At 37.6% G+C, this 23,834-nt stretch overlaps 1 protein-coding gene and 1 non-coding gene across 2 annotated transcripts in view; both read right to left on the minus strand.

The window, feature by feature from the left end:
- The window catches only part of CASK (calcium/calmodulin dependent serine protein kinase), a 419,626-nt gene that overhangs the window by 41,471 nt on the left and 354,321 nt on the right, over positions 1 to 23,834 (minus strand). The window contains exons 15-18 of the mRNA XM_058441306.1: positions 19,779 to 19,967; positions 11,154 to 11,232; positions 3,057 to 3,142; positions 1,282 to 1,350 (exon numbers count right to left, since the gene is read on the minus strand). Coding sequence (XP_058297289.1) covers positions 1,282 to 1,350; positions 3,057 to 3,142; positions 11,154 to 11,232; positions 19,779 to 19,967 — 423 coding nt within the window. The remainder of the gene's footprint in view (positions 1 to 1,281; positions 1,351 to 3,056; positions 3,143 to 11,153; positions 11,233 to 19,778; positions 19,968 to 23,834) is intronic.
- LOC116812314 (U6 spliceosomal RNA) lies at positions 12,408 to 12,514 on the minus strand. Its single transcript, XR_004370626.1, has one exon. It is a non-coding gene; the product is annotated as a U6 spliceosomal RNA (small nuclear RNA).

The following is a 23,834-nucleotide window of genomic DNA, read 5'->3' on the forward strand; positions in this document are numbered from 1 at the left end:
AAAAAAAAAAAAAAAAAAAAGGACATCTGTAATTCTAGAACATTAAAATTATTTACATAAAATGTTAAGTGTGACATTCTTTGTTTCCCAGCAAAGTCTGTGTTCTAGGTAACAAATTTCAATACTCTGAGTCCTGGAACAGAAGCAATTCTGCATTTTCTTTTGAAATATACTATTAATTGAAGTTCCATAAGAAGCCACCAAGAGGAGCTCAAGACCCGTTATAACGGACACCTCAATTGCCATGACTCACCAAAAATATACTTGACAAAACTATACATTTTAATATGTATCTTCAATAGGCTTTTAAAAAATATGAAGCCTCTGATTTTTCTTATGAAATTTACACCATCACTAGAGACTTGAAGTATTACAATTCTCTCTCAGGTTCTCCTAAGTACAAATCCAATAAGTTACCTGTCAGTCTTAAAAATTAACTTTAGGAAATGTGTACTTCATATTGATGCACACATTCTCGGAAGATGCACATGAAAGAACAAGCTTCAATAAATAACACTCGAGCTGAATGTGCAATGACCAAAGGATGATATCATTTATGCCCGTTTATATTTCCAATATAAAAAGAATAGATTTTTGAATCTCATTTAACAACCAACACAAAACTGAATAATATAGGTTGGAAGAACTATAATTTCTACAGGATAAGCCTATTTTAAGAAAGAAACTTTGGGGCTGTATTACTCTAGAAAACTTACTTGTTTACAGATAACATACCATTCTAAATTTAAACAATTTTACAAAAGGTTGCAAAAGCCTACTTCCCTCTAGTGAAGTCAGTTATCAATTCATTGCAAACTTAACTTCCATCTAGAGACCTGTCACAATTGTATGAACAACTGTATCTCAACAGAAATAGATCACTTCTCAGATTCTTGGAAAGAAGAACTATCTATGTGATTTCTTAACAAGGGAAGTGAATGAACTTCCTGGAAATATTATTGCAATTATGGCCTTTAGTTTTTTTCCCTCAGACACTCCGTTTTTTCCTTATTAAGCCTTATGTCATCATTTGTAACTTCTCTACATTTTGCTCAGATTTCAGCCTTCAAAAAGTTCAAGTGCTGAGGAGATCCACATGGAAGCAGGGCTGAGTAGGTGGATGGGACCTACTCTGTTCCGTTATCTTTGTTGTAAAATTGGTGTGCAGTGATCTAACAGCACAGGCAGAAACAATTTCCCAGAAAGCAAAAACATACAGCCATCAGCAGACAGTTAGTTAAGAACTCAGAGCAGATAGGGGTGGTTTGTTAGAGTCATTACCTCACAGGATGAAGACTGAGTGCGGTAACTTGGCACAATCTTGAAGGTAATACTCCCCCGCATTTCCCTCTGGAGGGGGGTGGAAAGAAAGAAAAGTTTTCTTACAAACAAATGTTCACAAAACCATGTAAGAAGCCACTCAAAACATGTGCGGGCAATTAGCACAAGCCATCTGAGAGCACATAGCTGGAAAATGAAACCTAGTCATGAAGCAGGGACTGCTCGAGTTAACAGTAGAGGAAGTTCCTGGGAAAAGCCCAGCAGCCGATTGCCTTTTGCTCATACAGCAATGGTCTCACAGATCTTCAATGGTCACCATTTTATAGATGTGAATACAAAACTTTCTAAGTGACATGCCTTTCAAAAGTGAATATACATTGAATTAGACAATAGACTAGGTAATTACATAAAAATTATATTGAGTATATGCCACATTATAATGGTGTACCCCATAGAATATGCTTTTTACTTAAAAAATTTTTTTATTTATTTATTTTTTTTGAGACACAGTCTTGCTCTGTCATCCAGGCTGGAGTGCAGTGGCACCACCTCGGCTCACTGCAACCTCTGCCTCCCAGGTTCTGGTGATTCTCCTGCCTCAGCCTCCCGGGTAGCTGGGATTATAGGCATGCGCCACCATGCCTTGCTAATGTTTGTATTTTTAGTAGAGACGGGGTTTCACCATGTTGGCCAGGCTGGTCTCAAACTCCCGACTTCAGGTGATTCACCCACCTTGGCCTCCCAAAGTGCTGGGATTACAGGCGTGAGCCACTGCACCCAGCCACTTTTGCTTATTAATTTTGGCTTTTTTTAAAAAAAAATTTTGGGCCAGGAGTGGTGGCTCACACCTGTAATCCCAGTACTTTGGGAGGCCGAGGCCAGTGGATCACCTGAGGTCGTGAGATCGAGACCAGCCTGGCCAATATGGAGAAACCCCGACTCTACTAAAAATGCAAAATTAGCAGGGTGTGGTGGCGCATGTCTGTAATCCCAGCTACTTGGGAGGCTGAGGCAGGAGAATCCCTTGAACTTGGAGGGCAGAGGTTGGGGTGAGCTGAGATCACGCCATTGCACTCCAGCCTGGACAACAAGAGCAAAACTCCGTGTCAAAAAAAAGAAAAAAAAATTTTTGGTGAGTCTGTGAAGCTTATTTCATACTTAATAGGTATTCATAACCTGGGGGCTACTACACTGCAGTGGCAAAAGGGATCAGAGGCCCCAAACACCTCTGTCTGCTTGCTATGACAATGAACATAGGCAAAGGCTGTCATTTTGCCTTTTTTTAAAAATCCAAAGCCTAATTTGAATCCAGATTTTGGATATGTATGGTCAAAAATGGCCTGGTCTACCGTGGCTTTCCTCCCTTCTATGCTGTAGAGAAATCCACGACAGCTGGCTATGACTCAGCTCAACAGGAAAGAGGTTTCTGACACTGCTGATGTCAGGAGAGTTGAGGTCAGTGAGAAACTAGTTCACATGTACAAACACTGAAAAGGTTTTCTTTAAACATCTGCTTAGTAAGAAACAGGAGATAAAGGATAAAAGGAGAGTGTTAAAGCCCACACTGCTAAGGCAGGCAAAATGTTTGTAAATTCTACTGTATTTCAACATTTTTCTAGTTGTCAGTTTTATGAATGTTATATAAGTTCAAGTCCACATAAATATGGTACCAGAAATTCTCTGATTACAGAAGAATACTCCTCATTTGTATATTTAAAAACAAGCTAACAAAGTAAAAGTCAATTTTAGGAAAGGAAAAACTTTCATTTACTTACAAGCATTTTTTGCAGTTGTTCCACTGTTTGGTTAGCCACACTGATGCCATTGATTTCTCGAATTTCATCACCAACATGAAGTGTACCTAAGAAATTATATAATATTATAAACATGAATTGATATATGCTTTCATAGTAACAAAATCCAGAGGCATCAATGTAATTTTTAAAAACTAAGTTGAATATTGAGGGCCAATATTTCAGAGACAGGTACAAGTTTGGTTGCAGCAGAATTATTTAACTCATGTAGTAACCTCATCAAAACAGATATATCTACTTGTGGAAGGCACAGTTTTGATGGATGGCTGCAGAAATCTATTTTTCTGAGAGAGGTGGTATGTACAGTGCTTTAAAAGTATGGCTTCTGGATCCAGACTGCCTGGGTTCAAATTCCAGTTGCCTTGCTTACTAGCTTTAAGATCTTGGGTAAATTACTGAAACTCTCCACATCTCAGTTTTCACATTTGTAAAATGGAGATGAAAATAGTACCCATCTCATAGGATTGTTTTAAGAACTAAACAAATTTAATAAATGCAGAAGGCTTAGAACTGTTCTTGGTGCATACCAAGCACCATGTCAGTGTTTGCTGCTATCGTTATCTACCAGATATGATATGAAGGTTGTCAATTTTCCAAGAGTTGTGACATGATAATATCTACATAACAGCGAGTTCTGTTAAACATAATTTAATCTTTTGGTTGGCATTTCAGCATCTTGTAATACTTCAGCTAGAAAGAAATGACCAAGAACCAATGCTTAGAGTTTATTTACAATGTTGCTTCCTTATTTATAAATTGTGCAGAAATTTACATACTGACCTGGCTTCATTACAAAAAGATAACTCTGTATGCAACAATTAAAGAATAAACATTCATCTTAAGTACACGTGGGCCATTTATAAAAATGATTAAAGTGCTATGCCATAAAGCAAGTCTCAACAAACCTCAAAGAAATGGTGTCATACAGACTACATTCTCTGACCACAATGTAATTAAGTTAGAAGTAAATTACAAAAAGATATACAGAAAATCCTGCAAGTGTGAAAAGTAACGGACAATTATAAATAACATAGGTCAATTAAAAATATCATAATAGAAATGTAAAAATACTTAGAACTGAGTTATAAAAATGCTTCATATCAAAACTGGGGGGATACATTAAGACAGTACTTAGAGGGAGAGTTTAGTCTTAAATGCACATATTAGAAAAGAAGGCTGGGCCAGGCATGGTGGCTCCCACTTGTAATCCCAGCACTTTGGGAGGCTGAGGTGGGCGGCTCACGAGGTCAGGAGTTTGAGACCAGCCTGGCCAATATGGTGAAACCCTGTCTCTACTAAAATATAAAAATTAGCCATGCGTGCTGGTGGGCACCTGTAATCCCAGCTACTTGGGAGGCTGAGGCAGGAGAATCGCTTGAACCCGGAAGCAGAGGTTGCACCATTGCACTCTAGCCTGGGCAACAGAGCGAGACTCCATCTCAAAAAAAAAAAAAAAAAAGAAAAGAAAAAAAGGCTGGGCATGGTGGCTCATGTCTATAACCTCAGTGTTTTCGGAGGCTGAGTGAGGCGAGAAGATCACTGGAGGCCAGGAGTTTGAGGCCAATCTGGGCAATAAAGCAAGATTCTATCTCTACGAAGTATTAAAAAAATTAGCTGAGTGTGGTTGCCTGTAGTCCTAACTCAGGAGTCTGAGACAGGAGGATTACTTGAGCCCAGGAGTTTGAGGTTGCAGTGAGCTACGATTATGCTACTGCATTCCAGCCTGGCCGATGGAGCGAGACTCTGTCTCAAAAAAAAAAAAAAAAGACTGGAAATAAATGAACTATGTGTCAAATTTATAAGGTTAGCCAAAACCAATAGAAAGTCAAAAAAAAAAAGGAGATAATAAAAATTAGGTCATAAAACAATGAAACAGAAAATAAATATATAATGAAGAGAATGAACCAAACCCAGAGTGGGTTTCTGAACAAACCTCTGGCAAGGTTGATCAAGAAAAAAAGAGTAGGCACAAATAAACAATATTAGAAATGAACAGGGGCATAATGACAAAGATGGCAGAGAATAAAAAGGTGAGAGAATACTATGAAGAACCTCCCTGCAATATTTTACAACTTATTTTTTTTAAGAAAATGTAATTTACCAAAACTCACTCAAGAAATAGAAAGCCTGGATGGCCTTTTAATGTTAAAGAAATTGAAGCAGTTGTTAAAAAACAAAAAACTTTCTTAAAACTAAAAACCAAAACACCAGGCTCTGATACTTTCATAGGCAAGTCCTGCCAAACTTTCAAGATACAAATCATTCCAATATTATATAAAGTCTCTCAGAGGACTGAAGAGGGAATACTCTCCAAGTCATTGTATGAGGTAGATAAAACTTTGAAACTAAAATCAGAGAAATACAAGAGAGGAAAATTAACTACGGGCCAGTCTCACTCATAAATGCAAATACTGAGATCTTATAAACAAAACATTAGCAGACAGTCAGGCAGTACATAAAAAAGATAATATGTAATGACTAAGGTGAGTTTATCTGAGATGCAAGGGTAGTTTATCATTAGGAAATCTTTAAAAGACATTCACCACATTAACAGATAAAAGGAAAAAAACAAATGATCATCTCAGCAGATTCTGAAAGAGCATTTGATTAAATTCAAAACCCATTCACAATTAAAATGCTCAGCAACTAAGAATATAAAGGAACTTCTTTAGCCCTAATAAAAGGTATGTACTAAAAATCTACATTATTCTTAATGAAGAAATATTGGAAAGGTTCCTTTTTAAAAAAACATTTTTTTCTAGAGACAAGGTCTCTCTCCGACACCAAGGTGAGTAAAGTGGCGTGATCATAGCTCACTACAGCCTCGAACTCCTGGGCTCAAGCAATCCTCCCACCTCAGCTTCCTGAGTAGCTGGGACTACAGGTGAGTGCCACCACGCCTGGCTAATTTTAGATTCCTTTTAAAAACAAGAATAGGACAGGATGTCAGGATGTCTACTATACCACTCCTTGAAAGACTGCAGGTCCTAGCCAGTGCAGTAATATAACAAAGAGAAGTTAAAGAAATAATGATGTTCCCTGCTGTCAATATTAGACAGATCAATGAGACAGAAGGTTAACAAGGACATCCAGGACCTGAACTCAGCTCTGCAACCAGAGGACCTAACAGACATCTACAGAACCCTCTACCCGAAATCAACAGAATATACATTCTTCTCAGCACCACATTGCACTTATTCTAAAATTGACCACATAGTTGGAAGTAAAGCACTCCTCAGCAAATGTAAAAGAACAGAAATCACAACAAACTGTCTCTCAGACCACAGAGCAATCAAATTAGAACTCAGGATTAAGAAACTCACTCAAAACCGCTCAACTACGTGGAAACTGAACAACCTGCTCCTAAATGAGTACTGGGTACATAACGAAATGAAGGCAGAAATAAAGATGTTCTTTGAAACCAATGAGACCAAAGACACAACGTACCAGAATCTCTGGGACACATTTAAAGCAGTGTGTAGAGGGAAATTTATAGCACTAAATGCCCACAAGAGAAAGCAAGAAAGATCTAAAATCGACACCCTAACATCACGATTAAAAGAACTAGAGAAGCAAGAGCAAACAAATTCAAAAGCTAGCAGAAGGCAAGAAATAACTAAGATCAGAGCAGAACTGAAGGAGATAGAGATATGAAAAACCCTTCAAAATGTCAATGAATCCAGGAGCTGGTTTTTCTGAAAAGACCAACAAAATTGATAGACTGCTAGCAAGACTAATAAAGAAGAAAAGAGAGAAGAATCAAATAGATGCAATAAAAAATGATAAAGGGGATATCACCACCGATCCCACAGAAATACAAACTACCATCAGAGAATACTATAAACACCTCTACACAAATAAACTAGAAAATCTAGGAAAAAATGGATAAATTCCTGGACACCTACATTCTCCCAAGACTAAACCAGGAAGAAGTTGAATCTCTGAATAGACCAGTAACAGGCCATGAAATTGAGGCAATAATTAATAGCCTACCAACCAAAAAAAGTCCAGGACCAGACGGATTCACAGCTGAATTCTACCAGAGGTAGAAAGAGGAGCTGGTACCATTCCTTCTGAAACTATTCCAATCAATAGAAAAGAGGGAATCCTTTCTAACTCATTTTATGAGGCCAGCATCATCCTGATAGCAAAGTCTGGCAGAGATACAACAACAACAAAAAAACAATTTTAGACCAATATCCCTGATGAACATCGATGTGAAAATCCTCCATAAAATACTGGCAAGCTGAATCCAGCAGCTGATCAAAAAGCTTATCCACCACGATCAAGTCAGCTTCATCTCTGGGATGCAAGGCTGGTAACATATGCAAATCAATAAATGTAATCCATCACATAAACAGAACCAACGACAAAAACCACATGATTATCTCAATAGATGCAGAAAAGGCCTTTGACAAAATTCAACAGCCCTTCATGCTAAAAACTCTCAATAAACTAGGTATTGATGGAACTTATCTCAAAATAATAAGAGCTATTTATGACAAACTCACAGCCAATATCATACTGAATGGGCAAAAACTGGAAGCATTCCCTTTGAAAACTGGCACAAGACAAGGATGCCCTCTCTCACCACTCCTATTCAACACAGTGTTGGAAGTTCTGGCCAGGGCAATCAGGCAAGAGAAAGAAATAAAAGGTATTCGATTAGGAAATGAGGAAGTCAAATTGTCCCTGTTTGCAGATGACACGACTGTATATTTAGAAAACCCCATCGTCTCAGCCCAAAATCTCCTTAAGCTGATAAGCAACTTCAGCAAAGTCTCAGGATATAAAATCAATGTGCAAAAATCACAAGCATTCCTATACACCATTAACAGACAAATAGAGAGCTAAATCATGAGTGAACTCCCATTCACAATTGCTACAAAGAGAATAAAATACCTAAGAATCCAACTTACAAGGGATGTGAAGGACCTCTTCAAGGAGAACTATAAACCACTGCTCAATGAAACAAATGAAGACACAAACAAATGGAAGAATATTCCATGCTCATGGATAGGAAGAATCAATATCGTGAAAATGGCTATATTGCTCAAAGTAATTTACAGATTCAATGCCATCCCCATCAAGCTACCAATGACTTTCTTCACAGAATTGGAAAAAACTACTTTAAAGTTCACATGGAACCAAAAAAGAGCCCGCATTGCCAAGACAATCCTAAGCAAAAAGAACAAAGCTGGAGGCATCACACTACCTGACTTCAAACTATACTACAAGGCTACAGTAACCAAAACAGCATGATACTTGTACCAAAACAGATATATAGACCAATGGAACAGAACAGAGACCTCAGAAATAATGCCACACATCTATAACCATCTGACCTTTGACAAACCTGACAAAAACAAGCAATGGGGAAAGGATTCCCTATTTAATAAATGGTGCTGGGAAAACTGGCTAGCCATATGTAGAAAGCTGAAACTGGATCCCTTCCTTACACCTTATACAAAAACTAATTCAAGATGGATTAAAGACTTAAATGTTAGACTAAAACCATAAAAACCCTGGAAGAAAACCTAGGCAATACCATTCAGGACATAGGCATGGGCAAGGACTTCATGACTAAAACACCAAAAGCAATGGCAACAAAAGTCAAAATAGACAAATGGGATCTAATTAAACTAAAGAGCTTCTGCATGGCAAAAGAAACTACCATCAGAGTGAACAGGCAACCTACAGAATGGGAGAGAATTTTTGCAATCTACCCATCTGACAAAGGGCTAATATCCAGAATCTACAAAGAACTCAAACAAATTTACAAGAAAAAAACAAAGAACCCCATCAAAAAGTGGGCAAAGGATTTGAACAGATACTTCTCAAAAGAAGACATCCATGCAGCCAACAGACACCTGAAAAAATGCTCATCATCACTGGTCATCAGAGAATTGCAAATCAAAACTATAATGAGATACCATCTCACGCCAATTAGAATGGCAATCATTAAAAAGTCAGGAAACAACAGATGCTGGAGAGGATGTGGAGAAATAGGAACACTTTTACACTGTTGGTGGGACTGGAAACTAGTTCAACCATTGTGGAAGACAGTGTGGCGATTCCTCAAGGATCTAGAACTAGAAATACCATTTGACCCAGCCATCCCATTACTGGGTATATACCTAAAGGATTATAAATCATGCTACTATAAAGACACATGCACACGTATGTTTATTGCAGCACTATTCACAATAGCAAAGACTTGGAACAAACCCAAATGTCCATCAATGATAGACTGGATTAAGAAAATGTGGCACATATACACCATGGAATACTATGTAGCCATAAAAAAGGATGAGTTCATGTCCTTTGCAGGGACATGGATGAAGCTGGAAACCATCATTCTCAGCAAACTATCACAAGGACAGAAAACCAAACACCGCATGTTCTCACTCATAGGTGGGAACTGAACAATGAGATCATTTGGACACAGGGCAGGGAACATCACACACTGGGGCCTGTCAGGGGGTGGGGGGCTGGGGGAGGGATAGCAATAGGAGAAATATCTAATGTAAATGATGAGTTGATGGGTGCAGCAAACCAACATGGCACATGTATACCTATGTATCAAACCTGCATGTTGTGCACATGTACCCTAGAACTTAAAGTATAATAAAAAACAAAAAAGGAAAAAAAAGGAAATAATGATGTTGTGGCTTTACTGAACATATAAAAATTATTAAAAATAGCAAACAAAAAACACATACTGGAATCTAAAACCAAATATCCTCCTGTGGGAGTGCTGTACACCCTCTACGCCTATAAAGATTCCTCTGAAAGCAGCAATGATGCCAGACATCATGTTGTGTACACAGTGGTCTCCTCTTATTCTCAAGAGGAGAATAAGGCACTAAAATGCTTAGAGTGTTACTTCCTGCTCTCTGGGGGTAAGGAAAGAGGTGTTGGAAGTACAAAAATAACCCTATATCAAAGACAGAGAGTCTGCCAGAAGAATCATTTTTGGAACATCCTCTGAATACTAGTGCGTATAACTCAATCCTTTCAAAGAAAAGCCTAAATCCACATGTCCAAACCCTGCCCATCCTTGAGAGTTAACTGAAGATGCACCTTCTTAAAAAATCATTCTTCGAGCTGGGCAGGGTAGCTCATGCCTATAACCCCAGCAATTTGGGAGGAGGCAGGCAGATTGCTTGAGTTCAAGAATTGGAGACCAGCCTGGACAACATGGTAAAACCCCATCTCTACAAAAATATCAAAAGTTAGCCAGGCATGGTGGTGTGCACCTGTGGTCCCAGCTACTCAGGAGGCTGAAGTGGGAGGATTGCTTGAGCCCGGGAGGAGAGGTTGCAGTGAGCCAAGATTGTGCCATTGCACAGCCTGGGTGACTGAGCCAGACCTTATCTCAAAAAAAACCCCCATATCATTCTTTGTCTATTCCAGTTCTTAGTGAATTCCCTCCATAGAATGACTGCACTCACCATGGCAGGTATTAATAATTTAATCATCAATTTGACATCTCTTACCATTTAATTTTTGTATTATTTAACTCTATGATGTCCTAATTTATAAATAGCATATCTAATTCCTAAATGAATGAGAGAACACTTCTTAAATGGTTATTTATTTACATATATCTTTTACTCTAGAACAGATGTCTCTCTTACATCTTGAGGCCCAGTGTAATAATTTGCTTTATCTCCCGTGGTCCCCATAAGTAGTAATCTAACAGTGATACAGAGATGCTACGGCTAACAGAACTCTAATATACCCTCCCTTCATTATCTACATGCTGGAGCATGTGCAGATGAATAGGAAACAATGGAGGCCAATAATGATGAAAATCAAAGATGACTTTAAAAGATTCTTTATATGTATCCTTTATACTTTCTTAGCTGGGTGTGATGGCATGCACCTGTGGAAAGCTGAGACGGGAGGATTGCTTGCACTTAGGAGCTCAAGACCAGTCTGGGCAACATAGTGAGACCCCATCTCAAAAACAAAACAAACAAAAACATTTTCTTCACTAGGCTACAGGGAAAAAAAATTAAGGAAGGCAAAGAAAGAAATATATATGAAACTTACCTTGCCTGTGAATCATGCCCCCATGCATAATTCTTGCAACAATACAATGATTTAGTTCATTCATTTTTAAAGTGATTCCCTGTTAAAAAAACAAATAAAAAGTTCAGTAAAAGTAGAATTACTATGACAGTACTTCTCTTAATATTTGTGATTTTGTAGTAGATAATTTTAATTACCAAAGTTAAAAAACATTAAAGAAAATACGGAAAATGGAGAAGACCATCCAGTATACCACACACACAAAATTGCTCCATGACAAAAATACTATTTTTGATTTTTTGATTGCTATATACATACATTTTATATAATGCTTTTAACACACTATTTCCTTTTTTTTTTTTTTTTTTTTTTGAGACAGAGTCTCATTCTGTCACCCAGGCTGGAGTGCAGTGGCATGATCGCAGCTTACTGTTACCTCCACCTCCAGGGTTTAAGTGATTCTCCTGTTTCAGCCTCCTGAGTAGCTAGGATTAAAGGTGCCTGCCATATGCCAAGCTAATTTTTGTATTTTTAGTAGAGACGAGGGTAAGGAAAGAGATGGTTCACTATGTTGGCCAGGCTGTTTTCAAACTGCCGACCTCAAGTGATCCACCTGCTTTGGCCTCCCAAAGTGCTGGTATGACAGGTGTGAGTCACCATGCCTGGCTGATAGTGCTTTTAAATCTTCTAATTATGATTATTTCCCTATTGCTCTATTTTTAATGTTGCCTATTATTTTTAAAACAGTTTTTATTGATATATAATTGACATACACATATTTAAAGTGTACAATTTGATAAGTTTGATATATGTATGAAACTATGGCCACAATCAGGATAATGATATATCTATCATTCCCAAAAGTTTCCTCATGCTGGTTGGTAATATTCTCCCATCCCTCCATACCCTCCCCACCACATCCCTAAGCAACTACTAATATGACAATCAAAAAGCTGATAATATACTTGTCGACCAGTCAAAGGCTGATACAGTCAACTTTTGCTGACTACAGATTTGTTTGCACTGTACATAAATGAAATCATACAGTATGAACTCTTTTTTGTTGCTTTTTTCACTTAGCATAATTATTTTGAGATTCCACCATGATGTTGCATGTATCAGTAGTTCGTTCTTTGTTCTTGCTGAGTGGTATTCCATTGTATGGACATATCAGTTTATCTACTCACCCACTGAATTGTTTCCTGGTTTGGGCCGTTATAAATAAAGCTGTATTCCTGGGTTAATCACCATTTGATCATAACATATATATATTTTAAAGATCTGGAACACTTCATGCATTTGTATGTCATCCTTATACAGAGGCCATGATAATATTTTCTGTACCATTTATATTTTAGTATATGTGCTGCTGAAGTGAGAACATATTAACCTTTTCATATATTGTTGGATTTACTTTGCTAAGATTTTGTTTAGAATTTTTACATCTATATTCATGAGGAATACTAGTCTATAGTTTTCTTTCTTTGTAATGTCTTAACTGGTTTTGGTATCAGGGTAATGCTGGCTTTCTAGAATGAGCTGGGAAAAATTCCCTTTTTTTTAATGTTTTGGAAAGAGTTTGTATAGAATTGGTATTATTTCTCCATTGTATGTTTGACAGAATTTACCAGTGAAGCCATCTTGACCTGGAGTTTTCTTTGAGGAATAGTTTTTAACTACAATTCAGTTTTCAAATAGTATAGGGCAATTCAGTTTATTCCTTCTTAAATGAGCTTTAGTAGTTTCTGTCTCCCAGGGAATTTTTCCATTTTATCTAAGTTGTTGAATTTATTGGCATAAATCTGTTTATTTCTTTACCATCTTTTTTATATCTGTAGACTCTGTAGTGATGCCCCTTCTCTCATGCCTGATGTTGGTAATTCATGTTTTTTTCCCCCGATTGTATAGTCATTTTTCCTGATCAGTCTTATCTTTCCAAAGAAAAAGCATTTTTCGTTTTATTGATACTCTATTGCTTTCTGCTTTCTATTTCATTAATTTCCACTTTGATCTTTATTATTTCTTCTCTTCTACTCATTTTGGGTTTAATTTACTCCTTTTTGCCCTACTTACTTTTAAGGTATAAGCTGAAGTCATTGATTTGAGATGTTTCTTCTTTTCTAATATAGGTGTTTAATGGTACATATTTCTCCCTAAGTACTGCTTTAGTGGCATCCTGCAAATTCTGATATACTGTGGTTCATTTTAATTCATTACGAAATACTTTTTAATTTCCCTTTTGATTTCCTCTTTAATCCATGGGTTACTTAGAATTGTGTTATTTAGTTTTCAAGTACTTGGCGATTTCTCTCTCTCTGTTATTCATGTCTAATTTAATCCCAGTGTGGTCTGAGAACATACTTTGATATCAATAAAGCTACTCCAGCTACCTTTTTGATTATGTTATCATAGTATATCTTTTTCTATCTTCTTACTTTTTTTTTTTTTTTTTTAAGAGATGAAGTCTCACACTGTCACCCAGGCTGGAGCACAGTGGTGCAATCATAGCCCACTGCATCCTCGAACTCCTGGGCTCAAGTGATCCTCCTGCCTCGGCCTCCCAAGTAGCTGGAACTACAGGCATGCACCACCAAACCTGGCTTCTACCTTTTTACTTTGAAACTATTCTTTGTGTATAAAGTGCATGTTTTACAAGTAGAACATGATGATTGATACAGTCTGGTATAAATATATATTCTTGCTATTTGACTTGTATTTGTTCCATCTGTTCTATGTTATCTTTTTCTGCCTTTCTTTGTATTATTTTTTATTCTGTTTTCTCTCCTGTGTTTTCTCTCATAACTCTTCATTTTGTTGTTTTAGTGGTTGCATTAGGGTTTATAGCATCTATCTTTAACTTGTCAGTATACCTTCAAGTGATATTATACCACTTCACATATAACCCTTATCCCCCCTACATCATATAAGAGCCTTACAATAGTATATAGTACTTCTATGTCTTTCTTCCTGACCTTTGTGCTACTGTTGTCATACATTTTATTTTTTCATATACTATAAACTCTAAAACACATTGTTATTTTTGTTTAAACTGCCAATTATAAGAGATTGAAGTAATAAGAAAAAGAACTTATAGATTTACCCATGTAGCTATCATTTCCAGTGCTCTTTATTCCCTTTTTGTAGATTCAGATTTCAATCTATTATCATTTTCCTTCTGCCTGAAGAATGTCCTAAATACACTGTGGGTCTTATAGTGTGGGTCTGCTGAATTCTTTCAGCTTTGGTATGTCTGAAGACATTTTTATTTTGCCTTCTTGTTCTTGAAAGATACTTTTGCTTGGTTTAGAATTCTAAGTTGAGAAATGTTTGTTTTTAGTACTTTATGACACTGTTCTTGTTTGTACTGCTTCTGATAAGACATTGATGTCATCCTTATGTTTGTTCCTCTGTGTGTAAAATTTCTTTTTTCTTTCTTTTTTTTTTGTTTTGAGATGGAATCTCGCTCTGTCACCCAGGCTGGAGTGCGGTGGCACGATGTCTTGGCTCACTCCAACCTCTGCCTACCACGCTCAAGCGATTCTCCCACCTCTGTCTCCCAATTTCTTTCTTTTTTTTTTGGTCTGTTTCTCAGATTTTCTCTTTGTCATAGGTTCTAAGCAGTTCGATTATGATGTAGCTTGGTATTGTTTTCTTCATGTTTCTTGTGCTTTGGGTTTACCATGGTGTTTGGATCTGTGGGTTTATAGTTTTCATCAAGTTTGGAATGTTTTCAGTCATTATTTCTTCAAACATTTCTTCTTTCTTTTCCTCTCTTCTTCATGAACTCCAATTAACCATGTATTAGGCTGACTGAAGTTGTCCCACAGCTCAGGGATGCTCTTTTCATCTTTAAAAATTCTTTTTCTTGCTGTGTTTCATTTTGGATAGTTTTTATTGCTCTGTCTTCAAGTTCACTAATCTACTCTGAAATGTCTAATCTGCCATTAATCCCATAGAGTATTTTCCTGCTACTTCTATTATCTGTCAGTTCTATGTCATTTTTGATTGATTATTCTCCATATTATAGGTCACACTTTCTGGTCTTTTTACATGCCTAGTAATCTTTGATTAGATGTCAGACATTGTGAATTTGTTGCATAGTTGATGTTTTTGTATTCCTAAAAATATTCTTATGTTTTGTTCTGAGACTTAGATCAGTTACTCGGACATAGTTTGATCCTTTGGGTCTTGTGTTCATGATCCATTAGGCAGGTCTGGAGCAGTTGTCAGTTTGGGGCTAATTACTTCCCATTACAGAGATAAGACTTCCCTGAGCACTCTATACAATGAGCCATGAATTAGAAATTTTTCTAGTCTGACTGGTGGGAACAGGTAGTGCAGGCGCTGTTCCTTCCAATCCTTTTGGATGGTTTTTTTTCCATCCAAAGTGGAGAGTGTTGGGGAGTTTCTCAGTGTTGGGGAGTTTCTCAGTGTTGGGGAATTTCCTATTAGACATGCACTGATCGATACTCTGCTGAATACCTGAGGGAGATCCTCTACAGATCTGAGGTTCTCTCTGTGTGCAGCTCTCTCCTCTTCAGTACTCTGTCCTATGAACTCTAGTTGCTTTGGTCACCCCAGACTCTCAGCTCTGTCCCCTCAATTTAGGGAGTCTGCCTACTCTGCCTTAGTTCCCCTCCCTGTGCTGTGGCCTGGAAACTCTCTCAAGGCAGCATGGTGGGGCATTCATATGGGTCACCTTGTTTCCTGTCTCATAAGAGATCACTGTCCTTAGTTGCCTGATGTCTAATGTCTTGAAAACTGTTCTTTCATGAGATTTTGTTTTTTATATGTTGGGTTGTTTCAAATGAGAGGATAAATCTGGTCCCGGTTACTCTATCTTGGCCAGAAATGAAAAGTTCTACAGTCACATTTAATGCCAGAATACTATTCTACAGAGTAGATTACTTTTTCTTTTCTGATTATCCACTATTAAAAAAAACAAGCATTCATAAACATATTTTTTGCACTAGATCTGGTTAATCCTAAGAATCACACAGGGAAATTTTAAATAATGCTGACTCTTAAACCCACTCTTTAGATTTAAGCTCAGGAGGCCTGGAATGGAGCCCAGAAATCTGTACTTTTTAACAGGCTCCCTTGCTGGAAAGTGGCCTTGAATTTGAGAGATGGTTAAGGGTAGGGACTGTGTCTTTTATTTTTCACTAGAGAATAACACTGTCGGAAAGCTTGATAAAAATATCTGAGACTTTATACTCTAAACTTAATTTGTACCATTCCACAAACTATAACTTTGCATGGTTCCTATTTTGCAGTTTTCAGAAGTGGTAGGTGAGCAATGTGAAAAACTGGTGTATCAAAATGTTTCCAGTCCTAAGATTCAATTGTAATATTCAAGTTTCATTTCCAACTTGTACATTCAATCAGCTTGTATGGTTACTAAGAAAAGCGTTCCTGGAAAAATGCTGTAAGTTAGTGTGTAAGTCAAATCTAATTTCATAAGGGAAATGATAGTACAATAGAGGTTCCACCCTTGAAACTAATAGATTTATGTATTCATTCAACTAACATTAACGTGAACTTACTATGAGGCAGGCACTCTGCTAGGTACAGTAGCAAATGAGACAAAAAGGGTCTCTCATGACCAGGGGAAGTTCACCTCAAACCAACTGTAGTTAACATTTATTATTCTGTAGGTCCCAAACATTTCTCTATAGAGAGGAACTGATTCACGTTCTCTCTGTTCCCAAGTTCACAAATTCTAGGGAAGGGATTGGCATAGCTTGGGTAAGGTGCCTACTCCTGAGACTACCAGCTTGAGGCGGGATATTAGGAAGGTTATACTCCTGGCCTTTCCCTGTTCATATAAGCCTTTCCTCTATTTTGTAAGCTAGTTCAAGCTTGATTTTTGTCACTTGCAACTATGGGAATTCCAATCAATAAAAAAAATAATTATGAGTATGATGCTACAAATGGGAAAACAGAGGTGTGTAGCAGGAGTATGTCACCCTTGAGGAATGGACACATTGTAGAGGGTCTGAAAAACAAAATAGATCATATAGGAATATCCTGCACAGTAACATAATGCTTTGAATAAGACAACTAAGAAAGCAAATAAAGTTGTATTAAATGCATTAGAGATTTACACTCTATTATTGAAAATATATATTTTATATTTCACATAAAATAATTCCTGTTTTCATGGAAACCCGTCAAAAGGAGAAGAAATATACATCTTCACTAGGATCACCGAAGACAGAAGAGCTTTTGGAAGGAGACTTTTGGGGAGACTCAAGACCATTTTATGCTTTCTGAAAAAGTAACTCAGGGATGTAGTTTTATGCTTTTATTCAGTCTATGTTTCTTTTTTCTTTTCTTTTCTTTTTTTTTTGAAATGGAGTCTCACTCTGTTGCCCAGGCTGGAGTGCAGTGGCGCGATCTCGGCTCACTGCAACCTCCGCCTCCTGGGTTCAAGCGATTCTTCTGCCTCAGCCTCCTGAGTAGCTAGGATTACAGGCACCCGCCACCACACCTGGCTAATTTTTGTATTTTTAGTAGAGATGGGGTTTCACCATATTGGCCATGCTGGTCTTGAACTCCTGACCTCGTGATCCGCCCGCCTGGTCTTCCCAAAGTGCTGGGATTACAGGTGTGAGCCACTGCACCAGGCCAATTCAGTCTATGTTTCTATGTAGTGAGTCTTCATACAATCAAGCAGCTGTCATTGGACTGCTTGAGAACATAATGATCCCAAGACACTTTGAGGCCTCCTTCTTGTGGTCCCTTCTACCTTCCTGCCTGCTTTGCCTGGCTGAACATCACCTCTTCTTCCTGCCTCTCCAACACAGCTTTCTCTCCTCTCCAGCTCTGTCGTAACTGGGCTTGTTAAGTAAACTGTGCTAAGCTACAAATTTACTTGTTTAATGTAGCCAGCCCTGTGGAACCTGAGCTCTAGTAAGGGGCAGTGTCTTATCTGACAATAGATCACTGGCATCTAATAAGAGTGATTTACACTTAGTAGGGACTTCAAAAATATTTGGTGAATAAATGAATGAATATATAAAATGAATGAATGGAATATTAGACTTTCAGAGCTAGGTGGGATCTTGGGGATCATTCATTTAGTCAACTATGCTTTTAGAGATGAGCCAACTGAGGTCCACTGACATGAAGTGATTTGCCCAAGACACCCAAAACCTGCTGTAGCCCATGCTCTTAAGCCAAAGAGTTGCCTGGATAGTACCAGAAGGGGTAAGGTGATCTGTATGCCCCCCATGTGCTGCAAGATAATATTGTATAACTGGCAAAGATTACTAAATGAGGATTAGGACCAGAAATGTCTAAGCTGAGGGCTCTCCAAAAATCATGGTCATAGAATCACTGCTATAACTTTTCCCTTAATCTAAAAGGCAACTTTTAGAAGTAGGTAATTTGTTTTTCTATATCCTAATATCCCTTTTCTATGCTCTGAGGAAAAAGATATGAATGCATAAATTTGAATTTTTTTCCTCTTCTAAAGATATGGTTTCTCCTCCAACTTGGAACTTATCCAATGTTCCCTGTCTCAACGTCCATTCAGTTTTAGAAGCCTAAAGCTTAAGGGCTGTCCTTGATCCTTGCTTCTCCCTCAGTCCCACTGTCAATCCATTGTTAAGGCTTACTGATTTTACTTACTCTTTCATTATTTCTTAAATGTGTTCACTTCTTTCCATCTTGACATCCATCCCTCAAGTTCAGAGTTCCATCATATCTGCCCTGCACTACTGCAATAACAGCCTCTTAACTGGTTTCTGTACATCCGCTCTTGACCCCTCTCATACATTCTCTAGAGTGATATTTCTAAAACAAAAATCTGATATTATCCCCCTGCTTGAAAGTCTTCAATAGCCTCCCATTGTTTTTAAGGTAATGAACATAATCCTTAGCATGTCTTCCAACACTTGTATGATTCTGTTCCAGCCACTCACCTTGCTGTCTGCAGTTCAGCCATGGTGCCTTCTTTTCATTGGGAAACTATGATAAGAGCCTTTTTACTACCAGGTTTACACATGTGCTATTTGGTTTGCCTGAATGGTATTCCCCTGCTTCCCCTCACTCCCCTTGCTCTGTTCAGTTAACATCAAGCATCAATTCTCTTCCAACTCTACTCCCAAGCACTGAGTAAACTGATTCACATTAAGGAGGTAGCTAGGAATGGAAGAAATTTATTTCAGCAATGTTACTCGATTCTTTGAATGCCCCCTGAATTAATCTTCCTCTAATTTTGTTGAAGGCAAAAGATCTGAAAACTATAAGATTTATAAAAGGATGATTTTTACAATGTTACTAGACATTCACTTTCTCAATATCAACAATACCAATATTTCAAATTGTCCCTTTCTTTGTTGCCCCAGAGGTTTTTACACCCTGGAGGAATGTTATAGTATGTTCCCCTTTTTTTTTGGTTGAAGGGCAATTGTGAAAGGGGAGGTGAGAAAGAGAACCGGAATGCCTAAGACATAGTTTCAGGCAGAACAATTCTAGAAAAGAAGGGCAGAGGGGAACTGAAGATCTGGAAACTGATTTCTTTAAAACTATCCATGTCTTCCTTCCCTCCCCAACTCCTAGTAGCATAGGTTGAAGTTAGCTGATCTAACTCATGCTGGGATTTTATGAGAGTATTGAAAACTTTCTTTTCCTACTTACCATTGGTTCATCTGTGTTCTTTTGGAACTGTACCAGCCGAACTCTGGTCACATTCTCCATATCCATGTCTCCGTTAGCACTTTCTGGAGAATCGCCGTTCAAATAGGGAGAAGTGGGAGGAGGTGTGACCCTCAATGCTTCATCACTGTAAACTTCATGTGCCACTACGTCGTGAGTCTGAAGTAAGGCCTAGTGTTTTATGAAGAAAAATATATTAATAACATTACTATTCAGCAGAAATTTATTTTATTTATTTTGAGACAGGGTCTCACTCTGTCACCCAGGGTGGAGTGCAGTGGTGAGATCTCAGCTCACTGCAGGCTTCATCTCCTGGGCTCAAGCAATCCTTCCTTTGCAGCCTTCTGTGTAGCTGGGACCACAGGTGCATGCCACCACACCCGGCTAATTTTTAAATGTTTTCTTTGTAGACATGGGGCTGACAAATTTATTCTATAAACATATCTCATTCTTTTCCTCCCAAAGGTATCACTCATCTAAAGAGAACATAAAGTGTGTAATATCAACATCCAACTATATCTCAATTTTTTTGAGACAAACAATCATGTAGATTTTTTAAAACATAAGTGAATAAATGAGTGAATCAATGAAGAGATGTGTTTGATGATTATCTGGGTCAGAGGTGTTATCAACTAACTTGTTCAAATGAAGGCAGATGGTACAATTTCAAATAATTTAGCTAAAAGAATCATCTATAAATAGAGTTGGCAAATTTGTGCTGGGGCTTAGAATTGAAACAAATCTAAAAAGAAATGGTGCAATAATTGGAGTATTGAGCAAATATCTTTCATCAATGGCATTTACATGGACACTTTTATATAAGCCAAAGGATGAAAATAATTTATAGCATATGATTTAGAAAAAGAAAAAAAATATACACAGATGTACCTTAAAAACATAATCTTCCAAAATATCACATATGATATGGAACTCAAACTCTAAATATGTTAAATTATTTTGTTCATTATATTTTTTGGAGCACTTGTTTACATAAAAAATAAGTTGAGAATTATTATTATGACTTCTTTTTGCAAAGCCTATTAACAAAGAGAAAGTGATTTCTTTGAACTGACATCTCTATTTGTCAGCTTGGTGAACTTCGACAATAAAATGTCCCTTGTTTCCCTAAAAACGAATGTCCTTCTACTCACCACACTTTTTGTGCCATCATAATAAACCCTTTTTAGTAAGCATAAATATTTGAACACTTCTATTTCAAAGAGAATCTATAGCTATCAAAATGTCTGGAGCTTTATACAAAGATTATATTTTCTTATGTGCTAACTATAAATTTGGTTCTATTTTAATTTGTGATCTGTGTGGTAATGAGATATCTGCAGATAATAAAATGCAGTTAAAATTGCTTTAAAAATAATAACTCATAGCATCTGAAAGTAAGTTATTTTATTAAAAGGCTTAAAAAAGTCGTGACTTGGCTATTTTAATTTTAAAGGCATGCATACGAGGCAAAAAAAAAGGTAACAATCTGGTAAAATCACAAAGCAGATAATGCTGATTTGTTACCAGTAAAGAATATGCTTTGAGCATTATACACAGTTGGGTTTCTAATGGAAATGGCAGATATCTTCACAATCTCAGAAGGCTGGTCTAAACTGGGATTTGGGTGAGGAGCACCAAGGGGCACTAAGCAATACATAGCTTGAAAGTAGGGCTCCATGATGGCCCTGGGGACCTTGGCTTCCTCACCAGTGCCCTAACTGTACCTTGTACTGGTACTCCTGAGCCCAGGTATAGAGGCTGTGCTATGTGGGCAAATCCCTCTTTTTCTGATTTAATTGTGGTCACGTAAGAAACTAAGATTTAGGGCAAAAAGCAAAAATCAGCAACATAAAAACTGCAACATTTCATTTGCTAAAATTATGTTTGTCATATCACTGCAGCCTTGACCTCTTGGGCTCAAGTGAACCTTCCACCTCAGCCTCCCGAGTAGCTGGGAACACAGGCATGTGCCACCACACCCAGATAATTGTTGTATTTTTTGTAGACACGGGGTTTCACCATGTTGCCCAGGCTGATCTTGAACTCCTGAGCTCATGCAATTCACTCACCCCAGCCTCCCAAAGTGCTGGGATTACAGGCCTCTACTCATTGTTTTAAATTATATAAGCAAACATTTGTATTTAATGCATTATTTACAAGGAAGGATTAAGCCCACAATCATAAAATAATACCCAAACTGGACTTTAAAAGAAAAATGCTCAAATGATGTCACCAAATAAGGTCATACTCGATATTAACCACAATTTGGCACTGTAAATGATTGCTACCACAAAATGAAACTTAACCTAAAGCTCTAATTCATATCCAAACAGAAAAAGGGGGCCACTTACAGACTATCTTTTTAAAAGCTTAAAAGAGTCTGTAAAATAAAAAATAGGGAAACCAACGTTTGAACATTATTCTTCAAATATGTTAAGACGTATGAGTGAGCAGTTGCCACTAAGCTGAAATAGCTGTCAGTTTTAATTATGTAACAATCATGTAATAGGAAAAAAACACTTTCACTTTTTGTACTATAGTAAGGACATGTATAAGACAACTAACATCATCAGACTAGAGTGGAAAAAATCTGACTATTTAATGTTTCATATTTTACAACTGCAATAAGCAAAGGAAATGTTCTTTTTAAAAAGTCAGCCTTTCAAATGGAATAACTAAAAAAGTAATCAGTGAGATAATATTCTTTTATGATGACCTCTAAATATACAGATTTTAGGCCAGGTGTGGTAGCTCATGCCTGTAATCCCAGCACTTTGGGAGGCCAAGGAAGGAGGACTGTTTGAGCTCAGGAGTTCAAGACCAGTCTGGGCAACAAAGTGAGACCCCCGTCTCTACAAAAAATAAAAAAAAGTAGACAGGCATGGTGGTGCATGCCTGTAGTCCCAGCTACTTGGGAGGCTGAGGCAGGAGGATTGCTTTGCCCAGGAGTTGAAGGCTACAGTGAGCTAAGAAGGTGTCACTGCACTCCTGTCTGGGCAATAGAGTAAGATCTTGTCTCTTAAAAAAAAAAACAACACAGAGTTTTAAAGTCGTTTAAATTTACCCTTATTTCCTCTTCCTTTGGTTACTGTAAATATCTACAAGTATCTGCATTTTCAGTGCTGGGTAATTCAATGTTAAATCCTCATGTTATAATAATCAGAAAGCAAAGAAAAATTCGGATGACTATAATACCAAGAATAATCCAAACCTTGGATAAAAAAAATTATGAATTTAACATTTTCCTTAATTTTAATCTTTTTTTAAAAACCTATATATCTCAGAATTATATTTCCCACATAAGATATTATCCATACATAAGCTTATTTAGGAATGACCAATAAGCTCAACTTAAATTATTAGAAAACTGATTAGCATTATAAATCAACTGACTTTTAGGAGCATAGGCTTTGGCGCTAGCAAGATCTGGCTTGAACCTCATTGAGGCCACTGAGTAGGTGAGTGACCTTAAGCAAGTCTCTTTACCTTGTTAGGGCACAATTTCCTCTCGGAATTGTGAAATGGATTTAATTACACCAGCTTACATCCCAACCATCAGCAAGTCCTCTTGTATGTAACCATCTCCAACACAGAAAATCCATCTGCCCATGTTCTACCATCCTCACCTTTGTCTAAGCCTCTACAACCTCTCACAACAGCCTTCCAGTTGGTCTCCCTAAACCCTTATACCCCCTACAGTCCGTTCTCTACACATCAGCTCCAGCAAAGCACATATTAGATATTTTCCTGCGTGCCATCACTTAGTGTCATCCTACTGCAATCAGGAGAAAACTGCAGACTCCTTACAATAGCCTGGAAGGCTTTTATTTATTTTTATTTTTTATTTTATTTTTAGATGGAGTATCGCTCTGTCTCCCAGGCTGGAGTGCAGTGGTGCGATCCCAACTCACTGCAACCTCTGCCTCCTGCGTTCAAGAGATCCTCCTGCCTCAGCCTCCTGAGTAGCTGGGACTACAGGCGCCCACCACCATGCCTGGCTAATTTTTGTATTTTTAGTAGAGACAGGTTTCATCATGT

This window comes from Hylobates moloch, unplaced genomic scaffold (genome assembly GCF_009828535.3).
Source record: "Hylobates moloch isolate HMO894 unplaced genomic scaffold, HMol_V3 SCAFFOLD_7, whole genome shotgun sequence".
NCBI classification, from domain to species: Eukaryota; Metazoa; Chordata; class Mammalia; order Primates; family Hylobatidae; genus Hylobates; species Hylobates moloch.